This window comes from Python bivittatus, unplaced genomic scaffold (assembly GCF_059951505.1).
Source record: "Python bivittatus isolate LINGU-HERP-01145 unplaced genomic scaffold, Pbiv_v1 ctg000070_np1212, whole genome shotgun sequence".
Classification (NCBI taxonomy): Eukaryota; Metazoa; Chordata; class Lepidosauria; order Squamata; family Pythonidae; genus Python; species Python bivittatus.
Window position 1 is genome coordinate 6,975,605 of NW_028277034.1, and position 27,073 is coordinate 7,002,677.

General features: G+C 39.4%; 1 protein-coding gene across 1 annotated transcript; it reads right to left on the reverse strand.

The window, feature by feature from the left end:
- Positions 1–238: 238 nt before the first annotated feature.
- On the reverse strand, positions 239–27,073 carry CYP4V2 (cytochrome P450 family 4 subfamily V member 2). Its single transcript, XM_088131473.1, has 11 exons — positions 26,260–27,073; positions 21,453–21,565; positions 15,052–15,137; positions 13,534–13,724; positions 11,206–11,275; positions 10,407–10,533; positions 9,093–9,284; positions 7,255–7,357; positions 3,248–3,382; positions 2,982–3,161; positions 239–991 (listed from the first exon to the last, which is right to left on the reverse strand). The coding sequence occupies exons 1-11, from the start codon at positions 26,450–26,452 to the stop codon at positions 819–821; spliced, it is 1,563 nt and encodes a 520-aa protein (XP_087987599.1). The 5' UTR covers positions 26,453–27,073; the 3' UTR covers positions 239–818.

The window sequence follows — 27,073 nt, forward strand, 5'->3', positions numbered from 1 at the left end:
TGATCCCAAAATCTTTTTCCTCTCTAGTTGCAGACAGCTGGGACCCCATTAGCATACAAAGCTAAAGGTTTTTGTCCCAATGTTAATCATTTTATACTTAGGTTGAAGTTACACTGACCACCAGGAGGCTCTGTATTACTGGATTCATTGGGAATCATCAGGCATGGACAGCCAGGTTTTCTCTGTGGGGTTCAAAGTCTTTACTGGGTACTGAACTTATGGACCTTCACACTTTAGATGACTATATTCAAGATTATTTATTAACAAGGTAAAAAACACTGGTTCTAGCACACATCCTTGAGGAACTCCACTTCTTATTTCACTCCATTGAGAAAATTCCCCATTTATTCCTACTCGTTGCTTTCTGTTTTTAACCAATTATCAATCCATAATGGGACAGGACAATTAGCAGGACTGCTAAGCTTAATCATGAACCTTTGATGAGAAAATTCAGGAACAGAACTGATGACCTAACATAGCAGTAGCAGGTTTAGCATAGCATGGTTGGCAATTTATTTTACTGTTATATATCCAACTATATATATATCTAGTTGGACAAAGAATTATATTGCTATGTATATGTATTATACATTATATCCTATGTATATACTGATTATAGTAACCGGTATGTTTTATTTTGTTTTGTTTTAGTTAACTATTTGAATATTGGTCAACAAAACAAAAACTATTTGATTGTAATTGCTTTCTAAAAGCAACTTCCTTCTTTCATTGTAGGTCATCCTTATTGTCCAGCCATCAAAATGCATAGTTTTTATTGATGAAATGATCTAAATTCACTATTCCTGTAGTTTCTTACACTAAGAGCTAGGAGTTGGCCTCTTTTTCAGCTGAATCCAGATGCCTCTAGTTGGACGAAGAATTAGTTCTGAAGCTATGCCAAGTTCTTGACGTTTCTGCTTAGTTTCAATCCAAAAGTGTCGCAATATGGTTGCTAGAACTGCCTTTTCTTCTACCAGGGCAAAGCGTTGACCTGCATAAGAATTTCAAAAGAAATGGTATTAACAGTTCACTTTAGTGATAATAAATAATTATTCAACATAAGTCAACAACAGTCAAGGTCTCAGATTCATTGACGAAGACTGCACAACCCATGGAACTCCAGAAATGGCTGAACCAGAACACCTGATAGTCCAACAAGTATGACAAATAATGAGTGATGCTAGGAGATGTATTCTAACCTTATTAAGCAGCTAGCTTCCTTATACAGATGTCAAATCAAAGCCATCACACTGAAGCAAGCAGTTATGATCATGGAAAATTGACTGTACTACAGTAAACATGTTGAAAATACATTTCACATCCTTCTAACATTCTCTTCAGCTGTCTCATTCTTCACCTTCTCCTCAGAGGTTTGATATTCCATCATATTACTGAATCTGAATCTTGGGGGTTATACTTTCCGCTGCTTTCAAACACATCGCAGTTTCTTGTAATCACCAAACTTGTAAAATTATTAGTGAGAATAATCCATGCTCTTGGTTGTTCTCATTAACAAATGTTAAATCATGACTATTCCCCATATGTTAACATCATGGGCAATGAAGCTTGTTTAATGATAAAGGCCTCTGCTCCATTTACAGGTACAAAAGAGAAGAAAAGAGCAATGAACACATGAATCTGTGATTTATAAAGAAAAAAATCATTCGTATTGCAGAAAATCATGGTTGCTGGTTATATCTCAGCAATATAATGACTCATACCTAATTTTTTTCCAATGGAAAATGCAAACTACTCAAGTGCAATTGCCAGCTTTAAAACAAAAACAAAAATTTAAAAAAAAACCTGAGTGTCTTTTTTATCTGTACATCACATGCAATTTTTTCTCCTGAGCACAAGGAGAGGAAGATAATATCATAAACAGATGACTTAGAAGGAATGTATAAGTTATCTCCTATTCCCGTTCAGTGCAGGATTCCATGAAACAATGCCTCAGAGGTGACCACCCAGCCTCATTTGAAAACCTCCAGTGCAAGCATATCGAACACTGTTCTAAGCAGACGCTCCACTATTTATCAGGTTCTACCATGAGGACATGCTGCCCAATAGTCTGCCTTCTTTTAATTTAAATTCATTGCCCCTTGACTTGCTTTAAGTTTCAAAAGAAAACAAGCCTGCCAGTTCTCAAACATATCAGCCTTTTAGGCATTTGTAGAGTGCTTTCATTTCTGCCCTTAGTCTTCTCTTTTGGAAGCTAAACATTAGCTGTCCTTTAACTATTCCTCATATGGCTAGGATTCCAGATCCTTATCATCCTGGCCGCTTTTCTCTAAACTCACTCTAGTTTCTCTATAATTCTTTTAAAGTGTGATCCCTAGTTCTGGACACAATGCGTTTAATAAGGCATCACAGCATCAGTTATTTTAACTTCTGCCTCATACTGCTTGCTTATGTTCAGAGGATGTCCACCAGCATCCCTAGAACCTTCTCACATGCATTGTTACCAAGCTGGGTCTGCTCAGATGTCTCCCTATGAGCTTGGGACTTCAACATAAGATCTTACACTTGTTACAGTTAAACCTCATTCTGTTAGATTCAGCCCAGGGTTCAGGCCTGTGATTTTAAATTGTGACTTTCTCTTCCATAGCATTAGCCAGCCTAGCTTGGTACCATCTGCAAATTTGATAAGTATCCTTGCATCCCTTCCCTTCCCTTCCCTTCCCTTCCCTTCCCTTCCCTTCCCTTCCCTTCCCTTCCCTTCCCTTCCCTTCCCTTCCCTTCCCTTCCTATTCCATTCTCTATGTCATTTATAAGGATGCTGAATAGCACTGGGCCAGGAAGAAGCCTTGGCAGACTCTTCTTGATACTTCCTTCCAAGAAAACATGAAATCTCTGAAGTGACACTTCTAGGGGTTGCTCCAAGTCCAATGATAACACCTTCTTTTGAAAGATTTTTGCACCATTACAGGACATATCATTCTTCAGAGAACCAAGGGATATACAACTTTGTTCTCTATACATACCAATGCAATTTCTGGGCCCAGCAGAAAAAGGGACATAAGAATATGGGTTTCGTCCACTTGAGTTCTCAGGGAAAAAACGCTCAGGTCTGAATTCCTCTGGCTCTGGGAAAATGTCAGGGTCTCTGTGCAATGCGTAAGTCACAATTAGGACACCAGTTCCTTTTGGTATCTTAAACCCTCCTGCCAAAGAAGAACAAATGTTTGTCAACACAAGACAAAGTCCAATAGCACAAAACATCTCCCTGCAACCTGTTTGGACTACCTACTGATATAGCAGTCCTCATTTAGAATACGGCCAATAATTGGAACGGAAGGGAAAAGACGAAGCACTTCCTTAATAACACATTCCAGATATCGCAGTTTCTTCAGATCATCCATTGTGATGTGTCGGTCAGAATTACCTGATAAAATAGCAAAAGTATGTTAGCTTAATAAGGTAATCTCTAGAGAAGAGATATTAGCTTGCACAGAAAAGCATTAGCATGCTTATGGTAGAGCAGCTTTAGTTGCCAAAATGTGTCAGAACTGACTGGTAATGTCCTTACCATTAGCAGGGAACACTGCCTGTGCTACATGTACAATTAAAACTGGTAACCTAGTTTACTCATAGTCTCTATCTGTTTAAAAAGTGGGAGGTGAAAGCCTTGTTTGACCAAAGTAATGACTAGGGGCAGAGATCAATGTCTAGTGAAATTTATAGTATATGGAAGATTGTGGCTTTGAATGTAAGAGAAATGAAAGATAAAGAGGGTGAATTAAAAACAAAATGAAAGAAAGAAAAATAAATATGTTGTATATTTGTGAAACTAAAAGTAGGGGGAAGTATGTAATAGTTCTGACCAAAAGGGGTCTGATCTTGGGGAGTAGAATTGATGAATATATGTCAAGAAGTAAAGGTATATGTTTCATTATGAACTCTTTGGAAAAGACCCTGATGCTGGGAAAGATTGAAGGCAAAAGGAGAAGGGGACGGCAGAGGATGGTTAGATAGCATCACTGAAGCAATGAGCATGAAACTGAGCAAACTCAGGGAGGCAGTGAAGGACAGGAACGCCTGGCATGATATGGTTCGTGGGGTCACGAAGAGTCAGACACGACTTAACGACTGAACAACAACAAATTCATTATGAATGAAAAAGGTAAAATCTGTATCAGTAAGTATGAATTGGTACCATCTAGAGTGTTGTGGGTATCTATGAAAACAGGAATTCATAGGCTGGTGACAGATGCATGCTACATCCCAGTGAATGGTGATAGTGGAAGAATAAGTTGCAGGGAAAGTGACTTAAGATAAAAGATAAAAGTGTCCAGGAAGAATGGGAAATTCTATGAAATGAGCACAATTGCAAAAAAAATTCCCAAAATACAATGGGAAAAGTATAAAGAAGCCAACATGTGAAGTTTTGTAAAACACTTAAGAGAAAAAAGGACCTGTACAAGAAATGGAAGGAAACATAACTAAAGAAAAATACTGGCTAGTCTCCAGAAACGGTAGGAACTCAGAAAGACTAAAGCTCAAAATGAGCTAATGTTTGTGAGACACCCAAAACAGCAAAAAAGGATTGTTTGGGTATGTTAGAAATAAAAGGAAAGCAAAAAAGAGTGTCGACCAATTGAGAGGAGAAAGCATTGAAGCGGTAATGGGTGAAAGTGAGCAGGAAGAACTTAATTCCTATTTTGCAACTGTCTTCTCTCAGAAGAGAAACGGTGCCCTGGTTGGTCATTGTTATGCTACTGGGGAAACAAGGAACAACAACTCAGGATAGACAAGAGGATGGACTTGGCTCATTTAAGTAAATCCAAGTCTCCAAAGTCAGATGGAGTATTTCTCAAGATAATGAAGGAACGAGTAGAGGTTCACAGAACCACTCTTGGTAATCTTTGAGAACTCCTGGAGGACTGTGTAGGCCCAGATGACTGGAGGAGAACAAATGCCATTCTTGTCTTCAAAAAGGAGAAGTAGGAGGACCTGGAAGATTACAGAGCTTGACATCTATACTGGGCAAAGTCCTCAAACAGATTATCAACAGTTTCTCAGCACTTAGATAGGCAAATTATAATTAACAGAAACCAGCATGGGTTTGTTGCAAACAAATCATGCCAGACTGACATTACCTCCTTCTTTGATAGAGTTGCTAGCTTAGTAGATCAGGGAATGCCACAAACCTGGAACTCAACAAAGATTTTGACAGGATGTCTCACTATATTCTTCTTCATAAAGTAATAATATATGGGCTAGTCCCTTCCAACTATGGTTCTATGATACTACATAAGTTTTGGGACGATTTGGAATCCTAAGAATGAATGAGAATGGTGATAATAGATATCTGAGATATCTATCTTAGAAAATAGAAGATATTTTCTTAGAAAAAGATGTTTGCTTTGAATGTACAGCTGACACAGAAGTCTATTGAATTTCATACATTTTTAGAAAACTACTGTATCAAAAAGTGCAGCTGATGTTATTGTTGAGGATGAAAGACTGAGATAATTAACAAAGAATAGAAGGATAGTGGCAGGTTCTGAAATGTAGAAAAGACCATTATTTGGTAGTGTTAAGACTGGATCTTTGGGGGAAAATGGACATGGAAGAAAAGGGAAAAATGGAAAGAAACTAGAATGAAAGTAAACTGACCACAGGAATAGAAAGAGTTATGTCCTGCAGAAAAAGGTGTAAGATGATAATCTCCCAAAAAGGAAAGTGACAATGGACATAAAAAAAGAGAATATCAAAGCTGCTTTGAAAAGACTAAAAAGAGTTTGTTAAGTGTTCTTTGGATTTTATCTAGCACAGTGTTGTCCAAACTTGGCCACTTTAAGATGAGTGGACTTCAACTCCCAGAATTCCCCAGCCAGCCATGTGGCCCTGTTGCGCCCATGCTGGCTGGGGAATTCTGGGAGTTGAAGTCCACTCATCTTAAAGTGGCCAAGTTTGGACAACACTGATCTAGCAGAATTCTAATTGAGAGGGTATAGAGTGATGATGAGCAAAATTGAAGTGAAGCTTTATGCAATGAATGTGCACACCTGATTTTTGCTTTTCAGCAGGTCAGTGAGAAATATATGAATGGGAAAAATGAAGATTATTGTGCATTTGTTGTTTCAAGGAAGCATTTGATAAAGAGAATAGGCTTGAATTTTAGAATTGAATGATGGAGTTGAAGGCTGGTTGCTGAATATCGTAAGAGTGGTATAGTATGATGTTTTGCTTTTTTGGGTTTTTTTTGTTACTAAGGGAACTGGCTGCTAACCTTTCTACAGATGCCCCACTTAAAGAAAATCAGTGGGATTGACGTTAATGGATAAGGGAAAAAAGTTATGCATGATCAAGATTGTTTTTTAAATTTCAGCTATAAGAATGCCTTATTCCTCTGGAATAAGGACTTCCTCTGGAAGGAACAGGTAATATTTCTGACTGCTTACACAGAATTTACATGAGTTCTATACTATCCCAGGGTTATACTAAATTTCAGGTTGTGCACCAGTTGCATTGTGTTCCTGGATCGGGAGGGTCTGCTTACAGTCACTTATACCCGTCACCTCCAGATTACTACTGTAATGTGCTTTACATGGGGCTGCCCTTGAAGAGCATCCGGAAGCTTCAGCAAGTGCAGAATGCAGTGGTGCAGGCAGTTATGTGTGCTCCTAGGACAGCACGTGTTACACCTCTGCTCCACAAGCTGCATTGGTTGCCAGTTTGCTTCCAGGTCCAATTCAAGATGCTGGTTTTAACCTTTAAAGCCCTTCATGGCATGGGACTGGGTTATCTGATGGACTGCCTCTCCCCAATTATATCAGCCCAATGCATGAGATCCAGCAGAGAAGGCATGATGTGGATATCTTCTGCCAGGGACTTACACCTGGTAGGTCCCAGGCAGCAGGCCTTCTCTGCCATGGTGCCCATCTTATGGAACATTCTCCCCCCGCCCCCTTTAGATTAGTTCCATCCCTTTTGATGTTCCAGAAGTCCCTCAAGACCTAGTTATGTCACCAGGCCTGGGGGTCCCAGGGAACCAGAGATATGTCTAGATGGTTCCACTATTGAGGTGGATGTACTCGTTCTCTCTGCCTGGGGTTTGTATATTTTTAATTTTAATCAACTTCCATTTTTTAATGTTGACTTTTTATACTTTTTAAATATTTGTTTTTATGTATATATTATTTTTTATTTGATTGTTGTATGCTGCCCAGAGTCACGTTTCATGAGATGGGCGGGTATATAAATTTGATTAATACATAAATACTAAAATGCCCAGAGGAAAGAAATACTAACCAAAAACTTCATCCAATTCACTGTGAACTTTTCTTTGGATTTCTGGATGACATGCAAGCAAGTAAATAGTCCAGTTCAAGGCAGTAGCAGTGGTATCATGACCCTAGGAGGAGAAATTTCAAATTATAAACCTTTATTATAGGTTTCTTAACTTTGCACCTTCTCAATGAGTTATAATTACAATGACCAACCCCAATAATGAATGGCCATGCTGGTTGGGAACTGTGGAAGTTGTCACCCTGATACATCTCAATATCATTAGGTCAAGGAAGTCTGCATAGCTGTATGCCAGCTGATGCAATTCAGCCAAAAACAGTAAGAGTTAGGCATGCAATTATCTCCCTGAAATCAATGGCCATCAAAATACTCAGCTTTGGCAGGACCATGCACAATACTTTTGCTTTTAAATAGTAATGTTGGAAGGAGGACATAAAATTGCAGTGCAAAAAACAATCATGAAAGAAACCTGTGATTCAGTAGCCCAGCCCCAGAATTTAAAGGGTGAGAAAAGGGGCAGATAGCTTGATACATAATGATTAAAAGGGACTAAGTATTTTGCACTGTATGTATATATTTGTCCAATTATGGACAAACTGAACGTTAAGGCTGATGTCATAAAAGAGTTGCAGACAGCTGCTACATTTGCTTCTCAAGATGTTCAAAGCACCTTTCAACAATCTAATGTGAAGCATTGCGCAGCCCTATTAGGTATGCCACAGATCTTGTTTTTTCTTCTTTTTTGCTGTTTCTACTGGGAGAAGAAAGAAAGAGGCATGTATGTGTTCCTGATTGTGAGGCTGGGTTGTGTTTGAGAGAGACGAGTTGCATGTGTACAGTATATGAGGAAATTGGTTAATTTTATACATGGGGTTCTGCATTTATATGCTCCTTTTATAGATTAGTTTTTTCATATTCTTTTCAATTTAGTACTACAAGTACTCTAGTAATGTATTTGAAGCGTGTGGCATTAAATAGAAAACAACCAAGTAAATGTGGTTTCGGGTGTTCACAAATCAGGACCAATAAATGAGGTGCCTTAGATATTTAACACTGTAATTAGTGTTAGTTTCATGTATTCCATAATCCCACTTGTCTTTAAAATGACTGAAGGGAGAACAATATTAAGTGGGGGCTGCAGTTAAACTTTCTGGAGAGGCTGAAAGTCACAATAGGTGAGGCAAGGAGACAAAGTGGTTGATGTTAAGTCCGTTCTCAACAGAGATTTGGGGGGGGGGTTGTTTGTTTGCTTCTTCCTGGCTTGGAAGAAATTAATGCTTTCTTTGCTTCTTTCAACTAAATAAAAAGACATGGAGACAAGGTATACTGATAATGGTTAGCAATTGTGGTTGGAAGGAGCCCAGGAGCTACAAAATAGAAACTTGGTTGGGGGAAGGCACACACACAACTCTAAGGCTCAGGTTTCCACCTCTGAAAAATGATCTCTTCTACGTCATTATTATTATCTTCAAAGTCCTCAACCACAATGGGTATGTCAGGTGGCTATGATGGAAATAATTGCCATGTAAGGATTTTCCTTTCTGGGGAACTTCCTTCCTACAGAGATTTAAAAGCCAAGGTAAAGCCTGTTTCTTCCAGTTGGTGTGTAATCTTTAATATTATATTATTAAAAAAAAATTGGTTTCTAGAAATACTAACTGCTGTAAGGGCATCTTCCAATATGGCAATACGTAAAATAAAAATAGTAAGTGTTACCCCATTACAAGTGGTAGCCTGAGAGAAAATAATTTGTGGGGAGAGTGGTGGCATTCAAAACAGAAATTTTCTGATTTCCAGCAGTCTCTTCACCATTCTGCTATTCGGGTCTGATCCTTCTATACCTCAAACATAAATGTATCCACTTCCTCTCGGATATCGAGGTAACTCAACTTCTTCCCAGCTTCATCCCTGGCACTCAGAAGCATATCAAGGAAAGCTTTTCTTACTTTGTTCCTTCTTTGCTCATTGGTACTAGGAGCACCATTTTGATGCTGCTCCTGTTGCTTTATTTTGTGAGCTTCTTCTTCAATAACCTTAGATAGTGGGGAGAAAATACCATTTATTATATATAATTCAAGGCATGCTCTGTGCAGTACCATACAAAAGTAATTAGCAATATCTGCCATTTGTTAAGAGAAGGATTATACGTTCTGATGGTAAATAGAGGAGAGATGCAACCACCGGCGTTAGGCACACTTAGATGGACATTTCTTTCCTACAAAACATGTAGGATCAGGCTCAAACTACAAATCAATTAATTTTTCTTTGAAACCAATCTGGACAAAACAACACAGTGTGAACCTGGATATTAAAGAGATAAATCTAGCAGGATCTCCTTGTTCCATTGAAAAAATCCTCACAGAAGTTGCTACTATAGGTTTCTTGAAATTTTGTACCTGCTAAGGATTCAGAGAAAAATATGAACTCAGGAATTGACCCTATAATACTTGGTCATAAATAGAAGGTAGGCAAAAGGCTTTTATGAGTATTAGGATCTCCTAGATACCCACATATAGAGACTTTTCTGGTGGTGACAGAACAGCAAAAGCTAAATTATTGGCCCAACAAGTCCTAGTTTCAAATCCTGATACAGCCACAAAGAACAATAGGCATCTGATGATTTGGTCATTATTTCTCAACCCTGCAGCCTCTATAAGGATAAAACAGGAAATCTCACAAAAAGCTATTTTACTTGAGGAACAGAAAGAAATATAATGAATCAGATGGAATGCCTTAAATATTGATGGCGCTTCACCAACAAAGGTTTGTCCAGGGCATTCCTTCAAAGCTGCTCCATCAAACCATCTTCCCCACCTCCATTCATGGTTTCTAAATGCAAAAGTGCTGCATTGCTGTGCTTTGCACTGCTTCTGGGGTATCACCCAGTACTTCCAGGGAACTACTGGAGGAGATACATAGTGGAACAGGGAGAGAAAGTCTCAGAAGTGACGTAAATCAGGCTGCTGCCTCTCTCAGTGAGGAGAATCATATTGTCTCCATGGTGCAAAGCTTCTCATCAAAGTGAAATGAGGCCACCTCACACAGGCCTAAAACTCAGATAAATGCCAAATATGAATCTGAAAGAAGCAAAATTGCATAGCTAAATAGAAATAATTCCACGTTCTGTTGACATGAAGAGGAATTCTGGAGCTCACTTTATCTGTAAAGCTATGAAGTATCTTCAGGTTCCTGTTATGTTCTCTTCCTCTTCCGGACATACTGTACAAAAGTTTGGGCCAAATCCATGGTGTCTTCTGTCTATGATGAATTAGATCGCTCATCCTAGAGTAACAAACAACAAACCTATAATACTTTTGTAAAAAGATGTATCAAGCGTAGCTAGTTATACTTTATTATAATCAGTGGCCAAAGTTGAATATTGACTATCAAATATTGCTTCAACTGTATAAAGGCCAGTGGAGAATATACGAACTTCAGGTTTGAGTTGTCATCTTCCTTCTGAGGTTGCTTCCCTTCCTCCAGATGTTTCATTTCCAGGCTAGGTAACATCATAAGTGCATGGAGAAGTGGAGTTTGCTGGCTGTTTACACGCATTAATGATGTTACCTATCTCTGGTAATGAAACATCATCAGACCAGGCCAGAGAACACCAAGAGCTTAGCATGTAGAGTTTATTATGTGAATATGTGGTGTACTTTTGCTAAATGTTGAAGGATTAAATAATGGTTTAATGTTAAACATCCCTCAGCCAGTTTAGTCTTCTGCCATAATATTATTTTTCAGCAGACACTTGTCCATTAAGGTGTCTGGCAAACAGCTTATTTATGATGTTGGACAGACTGGTAAGATGGTCATTCGAAGGAGCAGTTTTGTCTGAGCTATACAGTCTATATGTATAAACTAATTTGTCAGTATTGGGACCCACCAGGTGGACTTGCCTTCATTAATTTCTGACTGTGGTCCATGGGAATAGATCACCATTTTTATACTCACCTATAGACAGCTTTGACATACTCTGAATTTTTGTTGTTTTGTGCACCAATATTTTTGCCCATTGCTGTTTCTAGAGGAAAACAAAAAGCATGGAAGACTGTGACCCAGTTCACAGTGCACACAAACCCATAATACAGGTTGTCTAGTTTTGACTTGGTATCTCTTGTGAGTTCAGGTAGTGAGTTCATAAACCTTAGGGTTTTGATTTAGAATGTTTATGGATCCAGGCAATTGTGGCTCATTCAGTAAGCCATGGTTAAACAACCTGGGTTTAGAGTGATGTGTGAGCACAGCTATTGATTAAATTAATGACATTCACAGGCTTAGAGGGCTGAGCTAATTTATTTCTGTGAAGCTGTCCAAATTTAATTGAATGACATGTGAAACACAGAGTATTTGAGTTTGTTTTGCTGATTTCTTTGAGATATTTGAGTTCTGCAAGAGCTCCATTCAGAAGGAACTCTTGCCTCAGCCTTCCTCCTGGTTTCTGAGCTTCTGGTCCTATAAAAGGAATGCTGGTTGGATGGCTCTACCGTTCCCCTTCAGCAGCCCAGTCCAAGCAATCAGAACTGACAATGGCAAGATTTTCTCTTCTTCTCTGGCAAAATATAAGTAACATGCAACGGTCCAGCCTGCTTGATCACTTTTCTTTTCCTTTCGTTTTTTTGTAGAGTTGGAGTGATGAAATTATACTGCTTAAACACAGAGGAGCAGTTATTTTCACTCCTCAGTATTTCAGTATTTCAACCCATATGAAAGTGATCATGGATCACTTTTAAATTGTTTAAAAGAGTAAAAATAGTGATGGTTTGGAAGTGTCCACTCTCTTGATAATGCATATCCTTTTTTCCATAGGAAATGGCTTTCTCTCCTTCTTGAACACAACTGATTGTTTCTCTTTCCATGCACTGAGAATTTAAATTTAATTCTAATTCAATTTAATTGTCATATTTCTAGGCTGCCCAACTCACAGATAACTTTGGATGGTTTCATAAACTAAAAATGCAGTAACATTCAAAGAAAACACTACACAACATAAAGTAAAACGCAACCACCGTGTGGAGGGAAACAACAAAAAATACAACATACCTCCACTTTTCTCACTATTAAAAGGGGATCCACCCAAATATCTACTCCAAATCACCCAGCCCCAGGCCTGGGAAACCAATCAGGATTTCAAAGATGCTTGAAGGCAGACAAGGCAGGACCCACGTGAATCTTTGGGGGGGATATGTTCCACTTCCACGTCCATGTGCAGAGACAGAGACAGAGAAGACTCGCTTCCTGAGTCCCACTAGACAGCTTTGGGTAATTGATGGGGCCTGGATCAGGCTAATCTTAATGGAGAGAATAGGATGGCAGACACCATAGGAGACAGCTGGTCCCTCCTATAGCTAGTTCCTAAGCCATGTAGGGCATTATAGGTAATAACCATTACCCTGAACTGTACCTGGAAGCCAAATGGCAACCAGTACATCTCACATAGCAGGAGTGTTACATGGGCAGACCATGGCTTGTCCATCAGTGCTTATGCTGTTGCATCCTGGACTAGCTATAGTTTCCAGATGATCCTGCAAGGCCAGATCCATATAGACCATGCTGCAGTAGTCCATCTATGAGGTGACCAAGGCATGAATGACTATGAGGAGGGCCTCTCACTCCAAGAATGGGTGCAACTGGCACACAAACTAAACCTGTTACAAAGGCCTTCCTAGCCCCAGCTGCCACTTGCTCCTCAAGCAGGAGCTGAGAGTCTGGGAAGACCTGCAAGTTGTGCACAAGTCCTGAGAAGCACAGGACAGTCCCGTTCAGGACTAAAGGTAGAAAAGCCCCAGAAGTGAAGAACCAAACATTCAAAGCCACTCAGTCTTGCTAGGGTTGAACTTGAGCCTCCCCATCCAGGCTGATGATAGACCCCCAAACTGATGGTTGACCCTTTCCAATGGTCTCATATAGATCTTCTATAGAAGGGGCTAAAGCATGGAATCACAAACCAGAGGTTTCAGGCTTGACCTCTTCTTCCCCTATCATTATCAACTGGAAATGGCTACAGAAAAAGGAGAACCACCACAATACTGTGGCCCCCACTTACAGACCTGTAGCCAGTTCAGAACAATACCATGGTTAATGGTATCGAAAACCCATTTACATTCCACAGATGAATGAATCGCTTTTTAATGTAATAAAATAATCAGGGTCAATAGCAAAAAGTAGTTATCTTGTAGTTATCACAATAAATTTCTTCTGTGACATAAACAGATGAATTTTCAGACTTCAATTATTTCAACGTTTTATTTATAGTGCTACCAGACAATAATCAAAACTTACCACAGATTATATCAAGGGCACATAATGCAATGTATAAACTGCAATCAAATGGATCTTTGTCCAGGTGTTGTTCAAGTTTTTGAACAAGGATACTGGCTTGTTCATTCATCACTTCAAGGAAGTCTACTAAGATTGTGAAATGGAAGGTTGGAGTTAACATTTTTCGTCTGGAGTGCCATTTTTTTCCAGTGCTGCAAAACAAAGAATTAAAAATAATATGCCTGTCCCAACCAAACCTTTCTTCCACAATATCATGATAAATGACAGAGAGAGAGAGAGAGAGACAGACAGACAGACGATAGAAAGATAAATGATAGATAGATAGACAAACAGACAGACAGAAGATAGATAAATGATAGATAGATAGATAGATAGATAGATAGATAGATAGATAGATAGATAGATAGATAGATAGATAGACAGACACACACACACACACACACACACACACACACACCCCTAATATACCTCCCCTATCTCAGGTGTCGTCAGATGTGTGAATTTCAATTCCCAGATTTCTTAGCAATGGCCATGCAGGCTGAGGAATTTTGGGGAAGTCTACACATCTGGAGGGCCTCCAGGTTGGAGAAGGCCGGTTTCAGGAGTCTTCACTGCAATATAACACTTTGCAGAACTCTGGACTCATACTTGTATTCTCAAAGCTTCAACAACCAGTTTAGAAAGGACTCACTTCTGTTGTAGATTAACTGCAGTGCTATGCTATGTAATCTCAACAAGTGGTAGTTATCAGTAACTAAGAGAGAGCCAATTGGATGCTGGTTAAAGTCTACTCATGCACTGAATCTCGATTCTGCCCTCACCTCCCTTTCAGTCTTTAGGGTCTTCAAGCCTATTCTGATCACAATGACTTCATGTGATGTATAATCTTAGCAGTAGATCATGACTTACGGCAATACATGAACCGGCCATTTTGTCCCTCTATCACTTTTCTATTTATTTTTAACTTATCAATGTGAAGTCTCTCTCTCTCACATGAACCATGACTAAAAAAACTATTTATATTCAGCTATATACAACTATTTTATATTCAGCATATTATAATCTTACTTAGGACAGACTCGTGAAACTCAGGACTTACACAAAAAAACCCAGATCAAAATATACATTTTCTTCATAAAACCCAACAGGGCCAGACATTGAATAAGCAGAAAAAGAACTTGGTAGCTGCCCACTGGCCCTGTATCTCAAGCCCACACATCTATATAGCTTCACATCCAAAAAGGGATCTGTGCACACATACCGCTATGCACGCTTGGAGGCCATTTTGATACGTTCAACAGGCTGTATGGGGACTTGAGGTTTAATTACAGATATGGCAATATCAGATCTAGCTCCCTCTTCCTCCTTTTGCTATTGCATTTACTTCTTCACGCGGGCGTAAAGAACGGGGGTAATAGCTCACTGAGATCTTAAGAGTCCAACCAGAAGTGGTCCACCACATGGGTCAAACACATGTTTTAATCCACTGCAGAACAATTGAGTTATATTTTGCCTCACCTTGTTAGAAGTCCTGTGCCTAGCCAAGGTTGAAGAAATTTATAAAGATGGGACTTCTCGATCAATGTTGAGCTCCGCAAGATAACCTGCCAGTGATAAATGCACTACAGTATTGTAACTTTAAAATAAAGAGGAATTAATATGAGCTGCTTTGTTACTCTTTATATTATGGTGAAATGGGAGGGAAAATCAAAATTCTGCATTGATAGCCCAACATCTGGCAACCTGAACCAAATTCTGCAATCTGTATTCATTAGGCAAATCAAATAAGTTTCATGCTAATTGTTTTAAGGAGGTTGCTCTTCTTTAATTCCATGTAACTATTACATTCTGTAAAAATGTAGTTACTGAAACAGTATTTGTCAAAAAGACAAATTAAAAAAGCTATGTCACACTACAGATTCATGTTCAGACTGTGATCATCTGCTATTCCAAAACCAAGGCAGATATACGCATCCTGTATCTATTTGATTTCTGTTTTGCAACTATCTCTGTAAAATTTCATTCTGTGGTTTTCAAAATCAGTTTTAATTTTATTTCTGTCTTCTGCATTAACTATCTAAAGCAAAGTCAGGGCATTAGCTACACCACCTAATTTTGTGCTATATTCAAATGAGATCTGTATTTCTTATACCTGCTCAACAAAGTCATTAACAAAAAATGTTGAAAAGTACAGGTCAGAATATCAGATCTTCTGCAGATTGATGATGATGATAGATATATATACAGTACTGTGCAAAAGTTTTAGGCAGGTGTGAAAAAATGCTGTAAAGTAAGAATGCTTTCAAAAATATATACTATAATTGTTTATGTTTATCAATTTACAAAATGCAAACAGTTTGCATTTTGCAACAGAAGAAAAACCCAAACCAAATCAATATTTGGTGTGACCATCCTTTGCCTTCAAAACAGCATCAATTCTTCTAGGTACACTTGCACACAGTTTTTGAAGGAACTCGGCAGGTAGGTTGTTCCAAACACCTTGGAGAACTAACCACAGATCTCCTGTGGATGTAGGCTGCCTCAAATCCTTCTGTCTCTTCATGCAATCCCAGACAGACTTGATCAGGGCACTGTGGGGGCCAAACCATCACTTCCAGGACTCCTTGTTCTTCTTTGCGCTGAAGATAGTTCTTAATGACATTGGCTGTATGTTTGGGTATTCTGCTGCAGAATAAATTTGGGGCCAATCACATGCCTCCCTGATGGATGGCATGATGGATAAGTATCTGCCTGTACTTCTCAGCATTGAGGACACCATTGATACTGACCAAATCTCCAACTCCATTTGCAGAAATGCAGCCCCAAACTTGCAAGGAACCTCCACCATGCTTCACTCTTGCCTGCAGACACGCATTATTGTACCGCTCTCCAGCCCTTCGGAGAACAAATTGCCTCCTGCTACAGCCAAATATTTCGAATTTGGACTCATCAGTCCAGAGCACCTGCTGCCATTTTTCTGCACCCCAGTTCCTATCTTTTTGTGCATAGTTGAGTTGCTTAGCCTTGTTTCCATGTCAAAGGTATGGCTTTTTGTCCACAATTCTTCCATGAAGACCACTTCTGGCCAGACTTCTCCGGACAGTAGATGGGTGTACCTGGGTCCCACTGGTTTCCACCAGTTCTGTGCTGATGGCACTTCTGGACATCTTCCAGTGTCAAAGGGAAGTAAGCATGATGTGTCTTCCATCTGCTGCATTAAGTTTCCTTGGCCGACCACTGCGTCTACAGTCCTCAGCATTGCCTGTTTCTTTGCGCTTCTTCAAAAGAGCTTGAACAGCACATCTTGAAAGCCCAGTCTGCTTTGAAATTTTTGCCTGGGAGAGACCTTGCTGATGCAGTATAACTACCTTGTGTCTTGTTGCTGTGCTCAGTCTTGCCATGGTGTATGACCTGTGACATGAAACTGTCTTCCACAACCTCACCTTACTAGCAGAGTTTGGCTGTTCCTCACCCAGTTTTCAGCCTCCTATACAACTGTTTCTGTTTCAGTTAATGACTGTGTTTCAACCTACATATGAAATTGATGATCATTAGCACCTGCTTGGTATAATTGGTTCATCATACACCTGACTCTAATCCTACAAGATCCCTGACTTTGTGCAAGTGTACAAAGTGTGCAAGGGTAAGAATTGATGCTGGTTTGAAGCCAAAGGGTAGTCACACAAATATTGATTTGATTTAGATTTTTCTTCTGTTCGCTCACTTTGCATTTTGTAAATTGATAAACATAAACAATTATTGAACTAGAAAAGTGATTTGGATAACTTTTTCTTACTGGATTTATGAAAGAGCTTTGTTAAGGTTTTGAAGGATTTTTATGAGAAGCGACAAAAAAAAAAAGGACAAATTTTACTTATTGGATGTACAAAAGAAATCTTTTAAAGTTTTGGGGAAAAAATTGGCTTAAAAAAATGAACAGAAAACAAGCTCTGAGGCTATTTTGAAGGGGTTGAAAAATAAGATTTTTTAAAAATCAGGGAAGGAATACAATGTTGCCTTATTTGATCAGGGCTAAAATAGAAAATTAGTCATATCTGGTTTCCCTTACTGGACTTTTGCTGACAAAGAATGAATGACAAGGCTTTTGGACTTTGCTTTTTAGTTAACAGATGAGTTACGGGATGAAGAGAGTTTATGTTGTATTTAGAGATGGTGATAATCTACTAAAATTGTTTTTACTTGCTGGGATGAAGGGGGAAGTTACTTCTTGTTTTCCTTTTCCTCCCCCCCCCCCTTTTTTCTTTTTTACACTTTTTTTAAAAATATTTTTTCTTTTTATATTTTTTGTAGTTTGTAATAGCTTTTATTCTTTCCATTTGTAATTCTTAGTAAAATTATTTGAAAAAAAAAATTAGATAAGATTAGTCTGACAAGCCTAATTCTTCACATGTTAACTTCAGGTAGCCACTGGATTGTTTTCAAGATGCTTATTGATTTGTGTTCTAGAATCTTTCCATATATTGATGCCAGTCTAACTGGTCCGTTGTCCTGATTCTCTTCCTATCAGATAGGGACTACATTGACTCTCCTCCAATCATCTGATACTTTATCTATTTTCCAGTGCTTCTTCTCAAAAATAATGACTACAGGTACAGCCAGAACATTTGCAAGTTCCTTAAATATCCTTGTATTCAAAGATCTATCTGGTCTGAACTCATTCAAGATCAGCAATGATCTAGTCCTTGAATTAGATGAAAGTTAGAGGGTTCATGCTTGAGAGTTCTGTGGGAGAATCAACTCTTCCAACACAGAAACAAATCTGTTTTAAAGAGGAGGTACCATGAGTTATCTCTTGTTCTACCTTCTATATATATTCTCAAACTTTCACTAAACTTTTCGGCAAACACATTAATTCTGCTGTTTTCTATTTTCTGTAGTCAGTAGTCCATTCCATTTCTAGACCTTTTCTATTGCTCCCAAGTTCTTCTGCTTTCTTCTTTGGGTTTCAAAATCCAAAGTGATATCAAGGTGGGAGCTGATCTTGGCAATATCATTTGTTTCCCCATAGATTAAGATAGAAAGGATACCTAACAATGTGGAATACCACTGTAATGGCTTTTTAAATCCTTTATGCATTGACAAGTGTTAGAACAATGGATTACTGTATTGTAATAGAGTATTAACAACTACATTACTATTATTGCTAACAGTGAGATGTTAACAGTGGTCAAGTCAAGTTCAGAGATCCAGGAGATAAAAAGTGAGAGATTACTTGTGCTAATATACAGATGTCACCAAAGTTGTTCTAGCAGGGCATCAGCTCTTTAAGTAGCCTTGAACATTCTAGCCCTATTTCCTTCCCACAGAGGGGCAGCTGAACATCTGCAGCTTTGATATTGCTGGAATCCAATCCTGCAAGACTTCATCTGGGATCCTAAACCTTCCCTGGTGAGTATCTCTTCCTTGGCTTTGCCAGTCTCTCTGACTCTCCACTCAGTGCTTCTTGCATTGTCAGAAACTGGAAGACCTTGCCTCCCATTCTAGATCCAGATCCTCAGAGTCAGAGTCAGGAGCAATGGAATCTATATCCAGATTTCCAGAACTAGTATCTGGCTCTTCTGCATCAAAAATGCTAGATTCCTCAGCCTGGTCCTCCTCTGAGGAAGAAGATATGTGTGGCAGGGCCCCGGCAATAACAGTGCTTATCCCGAAAGGGAGTAACACTATGGGCATGTATAAACTGTATACATGCTGGCTGTGTTTACCCAACTTATTTATCCATGGTTAACAGTTTGTTTTGGAAGGGGTTCAAATCTTTCCTGAAGAAGTAGTTTCACAGCATGGGTGTGGTTCTTGATCTTCAATTATTACTGGATTCACAGGAGACACCTATGGCAAGGAAGAGTTTTGCACAGTTGCAGCTAGTACTGTACACCAGTTGCAAATATTCTTAAACTGATCAGATATCCATCTCTTGGTGACTTTCAGCTGATTATTGTGATTAATATCATATGGGATTAACCGTTTACTATTTACTACTGTGATTATCTTTATATGGGACTGTTTACCATGAATTACATTTAAATAGTTGGTGTTAGTCTTTAAATGCATAACAGTTTAAGGTCTGTTTGAGGTATTGCCTCGCCTGTTACAAACAAGCCCACCTGTTAGGGTGAGATCCTTCTGAAGATGCTGTTGATGTCAGAAGCTAGTTGATCTGAAACCTAAGAGGAGCATCTGGCACACACCCAGACTATGGAATGCACTTCTTTGGGAATGCTTGTCACACCCATCTTCTCTTCTTTGGGAGCACAATCAAGATGCATCTCTTTTCCTTGGGTCTTAATAGTTTATTGATGTCTGCAGTATTTTTAACTTATATTGTGAATGTTTACTTTTGTACTGCATTCTATTTGCTCTCAGTTGCTTTGAGTAATAAAACTGGGTAAAAAGGCAGGCAATAAACAATAAAATTATTTCTACCACTGACCCAATTCATTAGAGTCATGTGATACTATGAATCATACACTAAACATATGGGCTGGGTTTGCAAAGACAGTAAGAACAAAGATGAGTTAATTCATGATTCCATGCCTAGTATGAGCATATTCTCTGCATTCTCCCATAGACTCATGCATAGCTTTTGGATAACACTAGAGGGCCCACTTTTTATTCCATCACGTAAAGAGGCTTGGTTGATGAGAATCTGAGATATGGGCTTTTTCATGTCAGCACAGAAGATAGTGTGATCATACACTATCTCAATGGTGATGCCTTATGCCTTGACATGATTCTAACTTTAAGGCCACATCATGCATTGTAATTTTGATAGGCTGCTTTTAATAAAAGAAAATAGGAATGCAAAAATACATGTCTACAGTGTCATGAGAATGAGTATCCTTAAGCATTCAGTCATGAGGATGTATTAGATAGTCCCACCACCAAAACCATCCTCCCCACCATTCTTTACTGACAGATTCATATATGTATTCCTGCCAACTTTATGTTGAGTGTACATAATAATAGATTTCAGAGCCAGTTCAGTACAGTAGTTAAGGGCACTAGGCTAGAAACCAGCGTTCTAGTCCAGCCTTAGCCACAAAGGCAGCTGGGTCACTTTGGGCCAGTCCTGCTCTTGCAGCCCTAGGAAGGAGGCAATGGCAAATCCTTTCTGAAAAGCTTGCCAAGAAAACTGCAGGGACTTGTCCATGTAGCTGCGAGGTATCAAGTTTGTCTTGAAGGAACCCCCCCCCCAAAAAAGATGAAATCAGCTCCCCCATACAATGGCCAACCACAAACTTCTTTAAGAAGTGTCATACTAGGAACATCTCATTTCTGTCATCTTGATCGTCACTCCAGGCTTTATGGCTTATGCCAAAGGCTGCACTTCTGGATAGAGGCCAGAATTTTATTTCTAATTGATGTGATTTATTTTACTATACTATTATTTGTAGTATAAAATAAGATATTTAATTTTGCTATTATGTAATAACAACATTACCAGAACAAACAAAACCCTATGCAGTTTATTTTCTGTCTGCGGAGGATGTTATTGACCATTTAACCTCAGATCATCCAATACAGATGTGTGTGTATATGCGTTCATATATTTCAGAAGTGTTAAAAGACTCTTAGTGGACTGATTTCCCACGTTTTAAAGAACACAGAAGTTACAATGTAAAAATGTCCACACAGATTCATGCTATTTCTGTGTTCTTTGCACTATTAAGGATGTAACCCCCTCTATGCTCACCCACTTACCTATTAAATACAATTGCTTCTGAAGAAGGACAGGCAGTATTCCACCAATAAACATCTAAACAGAGACTTGGCAGGATATTTCCACCAGAGGGGTTGTCAAAAAAGTCAAAATATTGGCCATCATCTTCACCTGTAGACTCTCCTGAGACTTAGAATCATCTTGCATATCCATTAAGAATGAAAATTCAGGGACTCACCTCTACAGTGTCTGCATGATATAAGACCACATGAGGGAATGGTCCTATCCAAAGCTTTAGCAATGGTATACAGCGAAATTCCTCCGAATACTGAATTATCTGTTTAAAGAAACCTGGAAAACATAGATCTGGTTTACAAATGAGAAGTTTACTGCTGACATTTATTATGGATAAAACATTTACATTTATTCTGATAAGACTTTTTGATCCTCAGAAGACAAAGGCAACATTTTTAGGGTTATATAAGGGTACTTTTCTTAAAAATCTTATCTTATTGGCTTAGCTAACTCAAACAAAACCACCCTGAAGTATCTTCTTTCCTATTCTCCAAACATATCCCTTTATCTTAATGCACTTTGTTTTGCAAGATGTTCACTTACAAATTGCTGTAATCTTTATTTCATAACAACTGTGTTTTAATGACATTCTTAAGCATGGTTAACTTAGCCATGGTTTCCGTGATTCACTGAATCTCAATTTGAAAAGTATTTACAACAATGCTGTAGGGCTGTACTTGGGTAAAGCCGTATGGAACATAGAGGATTTGTCTGAAACTGATGGAATTGCTTAGAATAAATAACCTTGCAATTTTTACTTTGCCTTGCAGATTGCATTCAGAGAGAAGCACACCACCCAACACAAACTATGGTTCCAAGTTAAACTGTTTCTTTAGGTTGGAGTGCTTTTAAGAGAAAGCTTGCAATTAACTGTGTACTGTAATGTAGTCCATTATTAATATTATCAATCAGAATTGAAAATGGTTTGGATTTCCAATCAAAAATAATTTTCATGAATTTTTATTGCAAAACAGACCTACTTGTACAACAGTGTGAAACACAGCTACATAGCTGGCAGCATGTCTTATTCAGGTGTTTTGTGATCCCACTAAGTGAACTAAAGAAGGGCAGCTAAAACTGCTTCTTGTGTACTTCTCATCCTGTGGTTTAAATTTTGTCACTAATTGTTTTCACTGAGTTTTCAACGTAAGACACCTTGAGTCCTGGCAATGATAGAAGTTTAAGAAATACTTAGATTTATCCAAACACCTGTACTTGGGTGTTCCAATAAATCTATTCATCTGGGTTGGTAAGTAATTATTTTTTAAGATTGTAATCTAGGAAATAATGTATATAATAATATAATCTGGGGAAATAATCTCACTAAGAGCTGATTTTCTTTTTGTTGTCTTTCTTTGCTGAACAGGAATCTTTCCTTCCTTCATCTTTTTCTCACTTGTTTTCTACTTCTCTTCTCTCTCCTTGTCTGGCACAGCCAGCCCTTCCTTCCTTCCTTCCTTCCTTCCTTCCTTCCTTCCTTCCTTCCTAAATGGGGAAGAAACCCCTCTATGGAGCATATGGTGGCTCTTACCCTTAGCCATCATGGATTTTATTTTTTATTTTTTAAAAGGGAGGGCAGGAAGTGATGGCTTGCTGGCTGGCTAATTACAAAGCAGGCTGAGATGCTGTCTAAAGTAGATCCTTTCTAGCAAACCAGGCCTTGCTCTGATTTGCATCAGTTACATAAGCCATGTTCATGATTCAGGACAGACATTGATACGCATGTCATGAAAAATTGGGCATATAAAGGTGTCATCATCTACTGAGGCATTGTTAAATAATATACTTCAAGAGAAATCTGAATACTTTATTCCACTAATTAAGTAAACTGGCTTCAAAAGTTTAAGTTAAATTCTAGCTTTAAAAAGGCAAGGTCCTTGATCCTGATACCTATTGCCCTACTGGTCTCCAAGAAACATTAGTAACCCAAATGCAAAGTGTTTACATGTTAAGCTGCAAGCCTGGCTAGGGGCTGGTAATATCTAAAGAGAGGAATGAGGAATCTTAGGAGACACAACCCACTTTATATCAACACTTGTTGGGAAAATATACAAGCCAGCCAAGGTCAGCTTTATTTGCACCTTTTATTGAATTTAAAGCACTCTTTGATTTCATTTCTAGCATTAGATTGTGGCATAAATTGAACAGATCTGTTGATCTACATTTACTAGTGCTTATACAAAAGTTATATAATAATACATCTTTTCCTGTAAGAAGTAATCCCCTAGATCTGTTAATGACCCAATACAAACCTATAAAGGGTGAAACGAGGCTGGCTCCTGGCTCCTGACCAATTTTTATATGAATAAAAATTCATATAATAATTCTGCATGATTCTGATTTCCACTTACCCAAGTTAGCAGATCAGCACATTTCTATTCTGTTATACCCTGATGACTCAATACTGCTGTCAAAAACTGCTACACTGATGAGAAAGGCTTAAGCGCCCTGGCCTCCTCTTGTAGGCAAGAATGTTTTTCTGTCAGTCCTACAAAGTAGACCAGGCTAGAAAATCAACCCTACAGGAAGACTAGAACTACATTTTATTGAGATATTGAGATAGCTTATAATAACAGAATCTTGCAAGTCTGATTGTGCTCAACCTCCCTCCTTCATATATCCCAGTGAATCAGGAAGGCATTCGCCTGAGTCACTTCTGAATATTATCTTGCTTCCCAGAACTTGAAGAATGTTTCACCCCTCTCTGCCCAGGTAATGGTTCCTGCATACTTCTGTCAAGGATCTCCCTTACCCCCCACATTACCAATTATAGTAAGACCAAGGTCATGATGTCTTCCAAAAGACAATGTAAACATGAAAAAAGTGAACCAGACAGACCAAGTAAACAGTATACATATAACTATCTTGCAGTTATCTTTAGTGCCTTAGGTTCTTGAGGCAGCCACCTAGACTACGCTGCTGAAAATGCATAGAGAACCACTTCAATCACCTGCAGACATTTCTACTCAGGAAGGGAAGAATTCATCCCAGCTGCTATAAAATTCTTTCAGGCCAAAGCCCTTCCCCCGCTCCTTTATGGGGCCCAGATTTGGTCTTTCCATAGCCTGTGCTCAACTGGATAGAATTCAGTCCAAGTTTTTATGAATGTCCTTCTGTGTTGCAAATTATGGCCCTGGTGCAGCTTTATGTTTAGAACCCAGTCTGATTAAGTTGGAACTAGGGCTTAGTGCTCAAGAATTAAGTTATGGTTGAATTGTGTTTCCTTCCTGCAGGTTTAGCGCCTTTGATATTACATGACACTTTCCGCAGTAAATGGCTAAGGCAAAACGAAGCAAAACTACCAGCTGAAGTCTGGCTCTCTCACTTTTCCTCTCTCTTGGATGCAACAATGCCCCTGTTACTGTAAAACAAACTGACAGACTTGAGACTTCTTTCCAATTATTTTTTTTTTCCTGGAGGAATTGGGAATGTCAATCAACTAAATATTTATTTTTCATATCAATTCCAAAGTTCCATAAAACTTTCTCATTAATGTGTCTCAATATACGCCCTACATCTGTGCCACAGAGAAGTTTGAATGATATACCTTAAAATGAATGCTGGGGTCCTTGTGGCTCCAAGAAGGTAGAGACACTATACTGTACAATGGCTATACCATGTATGTGGACCAAAATCATTATCCTCTCTTTATGAACAGAGCTAGAAAATCAGATTTCTCTTTCCTGACTCTGCTGCTAGAAACTAGGTTTGGTGCCACAGTCTGCAAAACTAGACTAAAGGTTAATACAGGAACATTATTACAATCTGGCTGGCTGGGGAATTCTGGGAGTTGAAGTCCACCGATCTTAAAGTTGCTGAGGTTGAGGAACCCTGCTGTAACTGACTGATGTGGATATATGATTTAGGAAAATGGGAAATGTTATTTGTTTAGCATTTATCTGTAAGGTGTTTTTTTTTGTATCTCTTACTCCTTTTTACAGTGTATATTGTTGATGTATATACTTCTATGTATACCCATAAAATGGAAGTGCTTATCCATTTTATGATGCTGGTTTATAACCTAATAAATGTTACTAATTAACTAAGTAAGTAAGTAGATTCTAGGACCCCTGATGCAGATGTGGAGTTGGTGCTATGGCTAGAAATAACCTTCCTGCCCTGAGCTTGGCTTCTACTAATATTTCTTTGTAGTCCAATAAACCACTCTCCTGTACTGCTATAAAGATTTCTGGGGAAGTGCAGGTCGCTTTTGTAATTGTCTTCTAAGGCCATCAATTCTTAGAGAAAGGCAAGCTTTCCTTGACTGCAGAGACTCGGGGCAGAACCAGCTCTTACACTGGCTGCAGTAACCTGCAACTGGTTTCACGGCTTGAAGTTCCTGTTCCCCGATGCAGCAGGCAGACAAAATCACTTGCCACGTGGAAAGCATAAGTGGTAGAAAATAAAAAGAGTCCTTGTCTGGGTCAGTGGCTTTTTAGTTTCAACATATACCCATCTAGTTGGACTTTTCTACCCCCATCTGTAAATTAGCCTGATTTTTGAGTTTAAAGAATGATGGAAAGTGCACAATGGAACAGTTGTCATCACTTTCCTTCAGTGATCAAAGCAGACGGATTCTCAAGCTCTCAGGACAGCGATGTTGAATCTGATAGGCGCAGACATAGAATGGGAGCGTCTCTGTATGCTGCCTTTTAGGTTAAGTTATCTCCTGATATGCAAAATAATTTACAATGAAAGACATACATCGTTCAGACGATTAGTCCCCGACTTCTAGTTTTACGCGTTCGTGCACTCTGCATTTTCTCTCCCTTCTCCTACCCTAACATCTTTCAAGCCTCCCGCTTGTGTAGCAAGCGCCCTCCCTTCCCCAGCACCCCGGTGCCAGCAGCTTAACGGAATGAGCTGCGCCGCGTCGGGGAAGACGAGTGCCCGAGGTCGCCGCCGCGCGCAGAAGACAGCGCTCGCCTGCCCGCTCGCCCTTTGGCAGAAGCGGGCGGGGAGGTCTTTACCTTCGCCGGTTCTGTCCACGATCAGGGCGTGGCCCAGAATCGGATACCAGGGTCTGAGCTCCGGAATGGCCTCTATCTCCTTCCATTTCCGATAGTTTTGGAACATCAAGTAGAAGACGGCGGTCAACAGAGTTACGACCGAGGCAGCCGCAGCAGCGCACCCGTAGAAAAACGCATCGCTGTCCAGAGCCATCCGGTAATCAAACGGCCACCCTGGCCACGCTCTAGAAAGCGGGTTGCTTTGCCGAAGGGCGGTGGAAGGTAGAGTCCAGGAAGGCACCGCAGAGGGGAGGGTGAAAATCCGGGAAAAAAATAAAATAAAATAAAATAAAATAAAATAAAATAAAATAAAATAAAATAAAATAAAATAAAATAGGAAAAGCCCAACGAGATCTCTTGATCGGCCGTGGAGCTGCAGAACTTTAGGTGGGACTCCGGAGCACCTGCCGTTGATGTGGCCCAACGATGGTTGCGAGAAACGGGTAAGGGGAGAAGCAGGCGGGGTAGAGCCACGGTTCCCGCCCTTCCAACCTGCACCCGCAGCCCTGCGTTAACCCGCGCTGGAGTACGCGAGCAAATCCTGATCCACGTGCCACTTTTCCTTCTACGGGCAGACCTGCCCTTTCTGCGTGGCCCATCGCCAGAACGGGCCACTCAGCATGTCCGGACGGCATAAACGGATAAAGACGCCTCCTCCCACTCCCGCCTCGTTGCAAATCCGCCACGTGTCCGCGTTTCCCAGTTTCGATTCAAAACTGCTGCTGTCTAACCGGGGCGTTTTAAGCCCTACGGAGCGGATCGTCTTGGAAGGTTC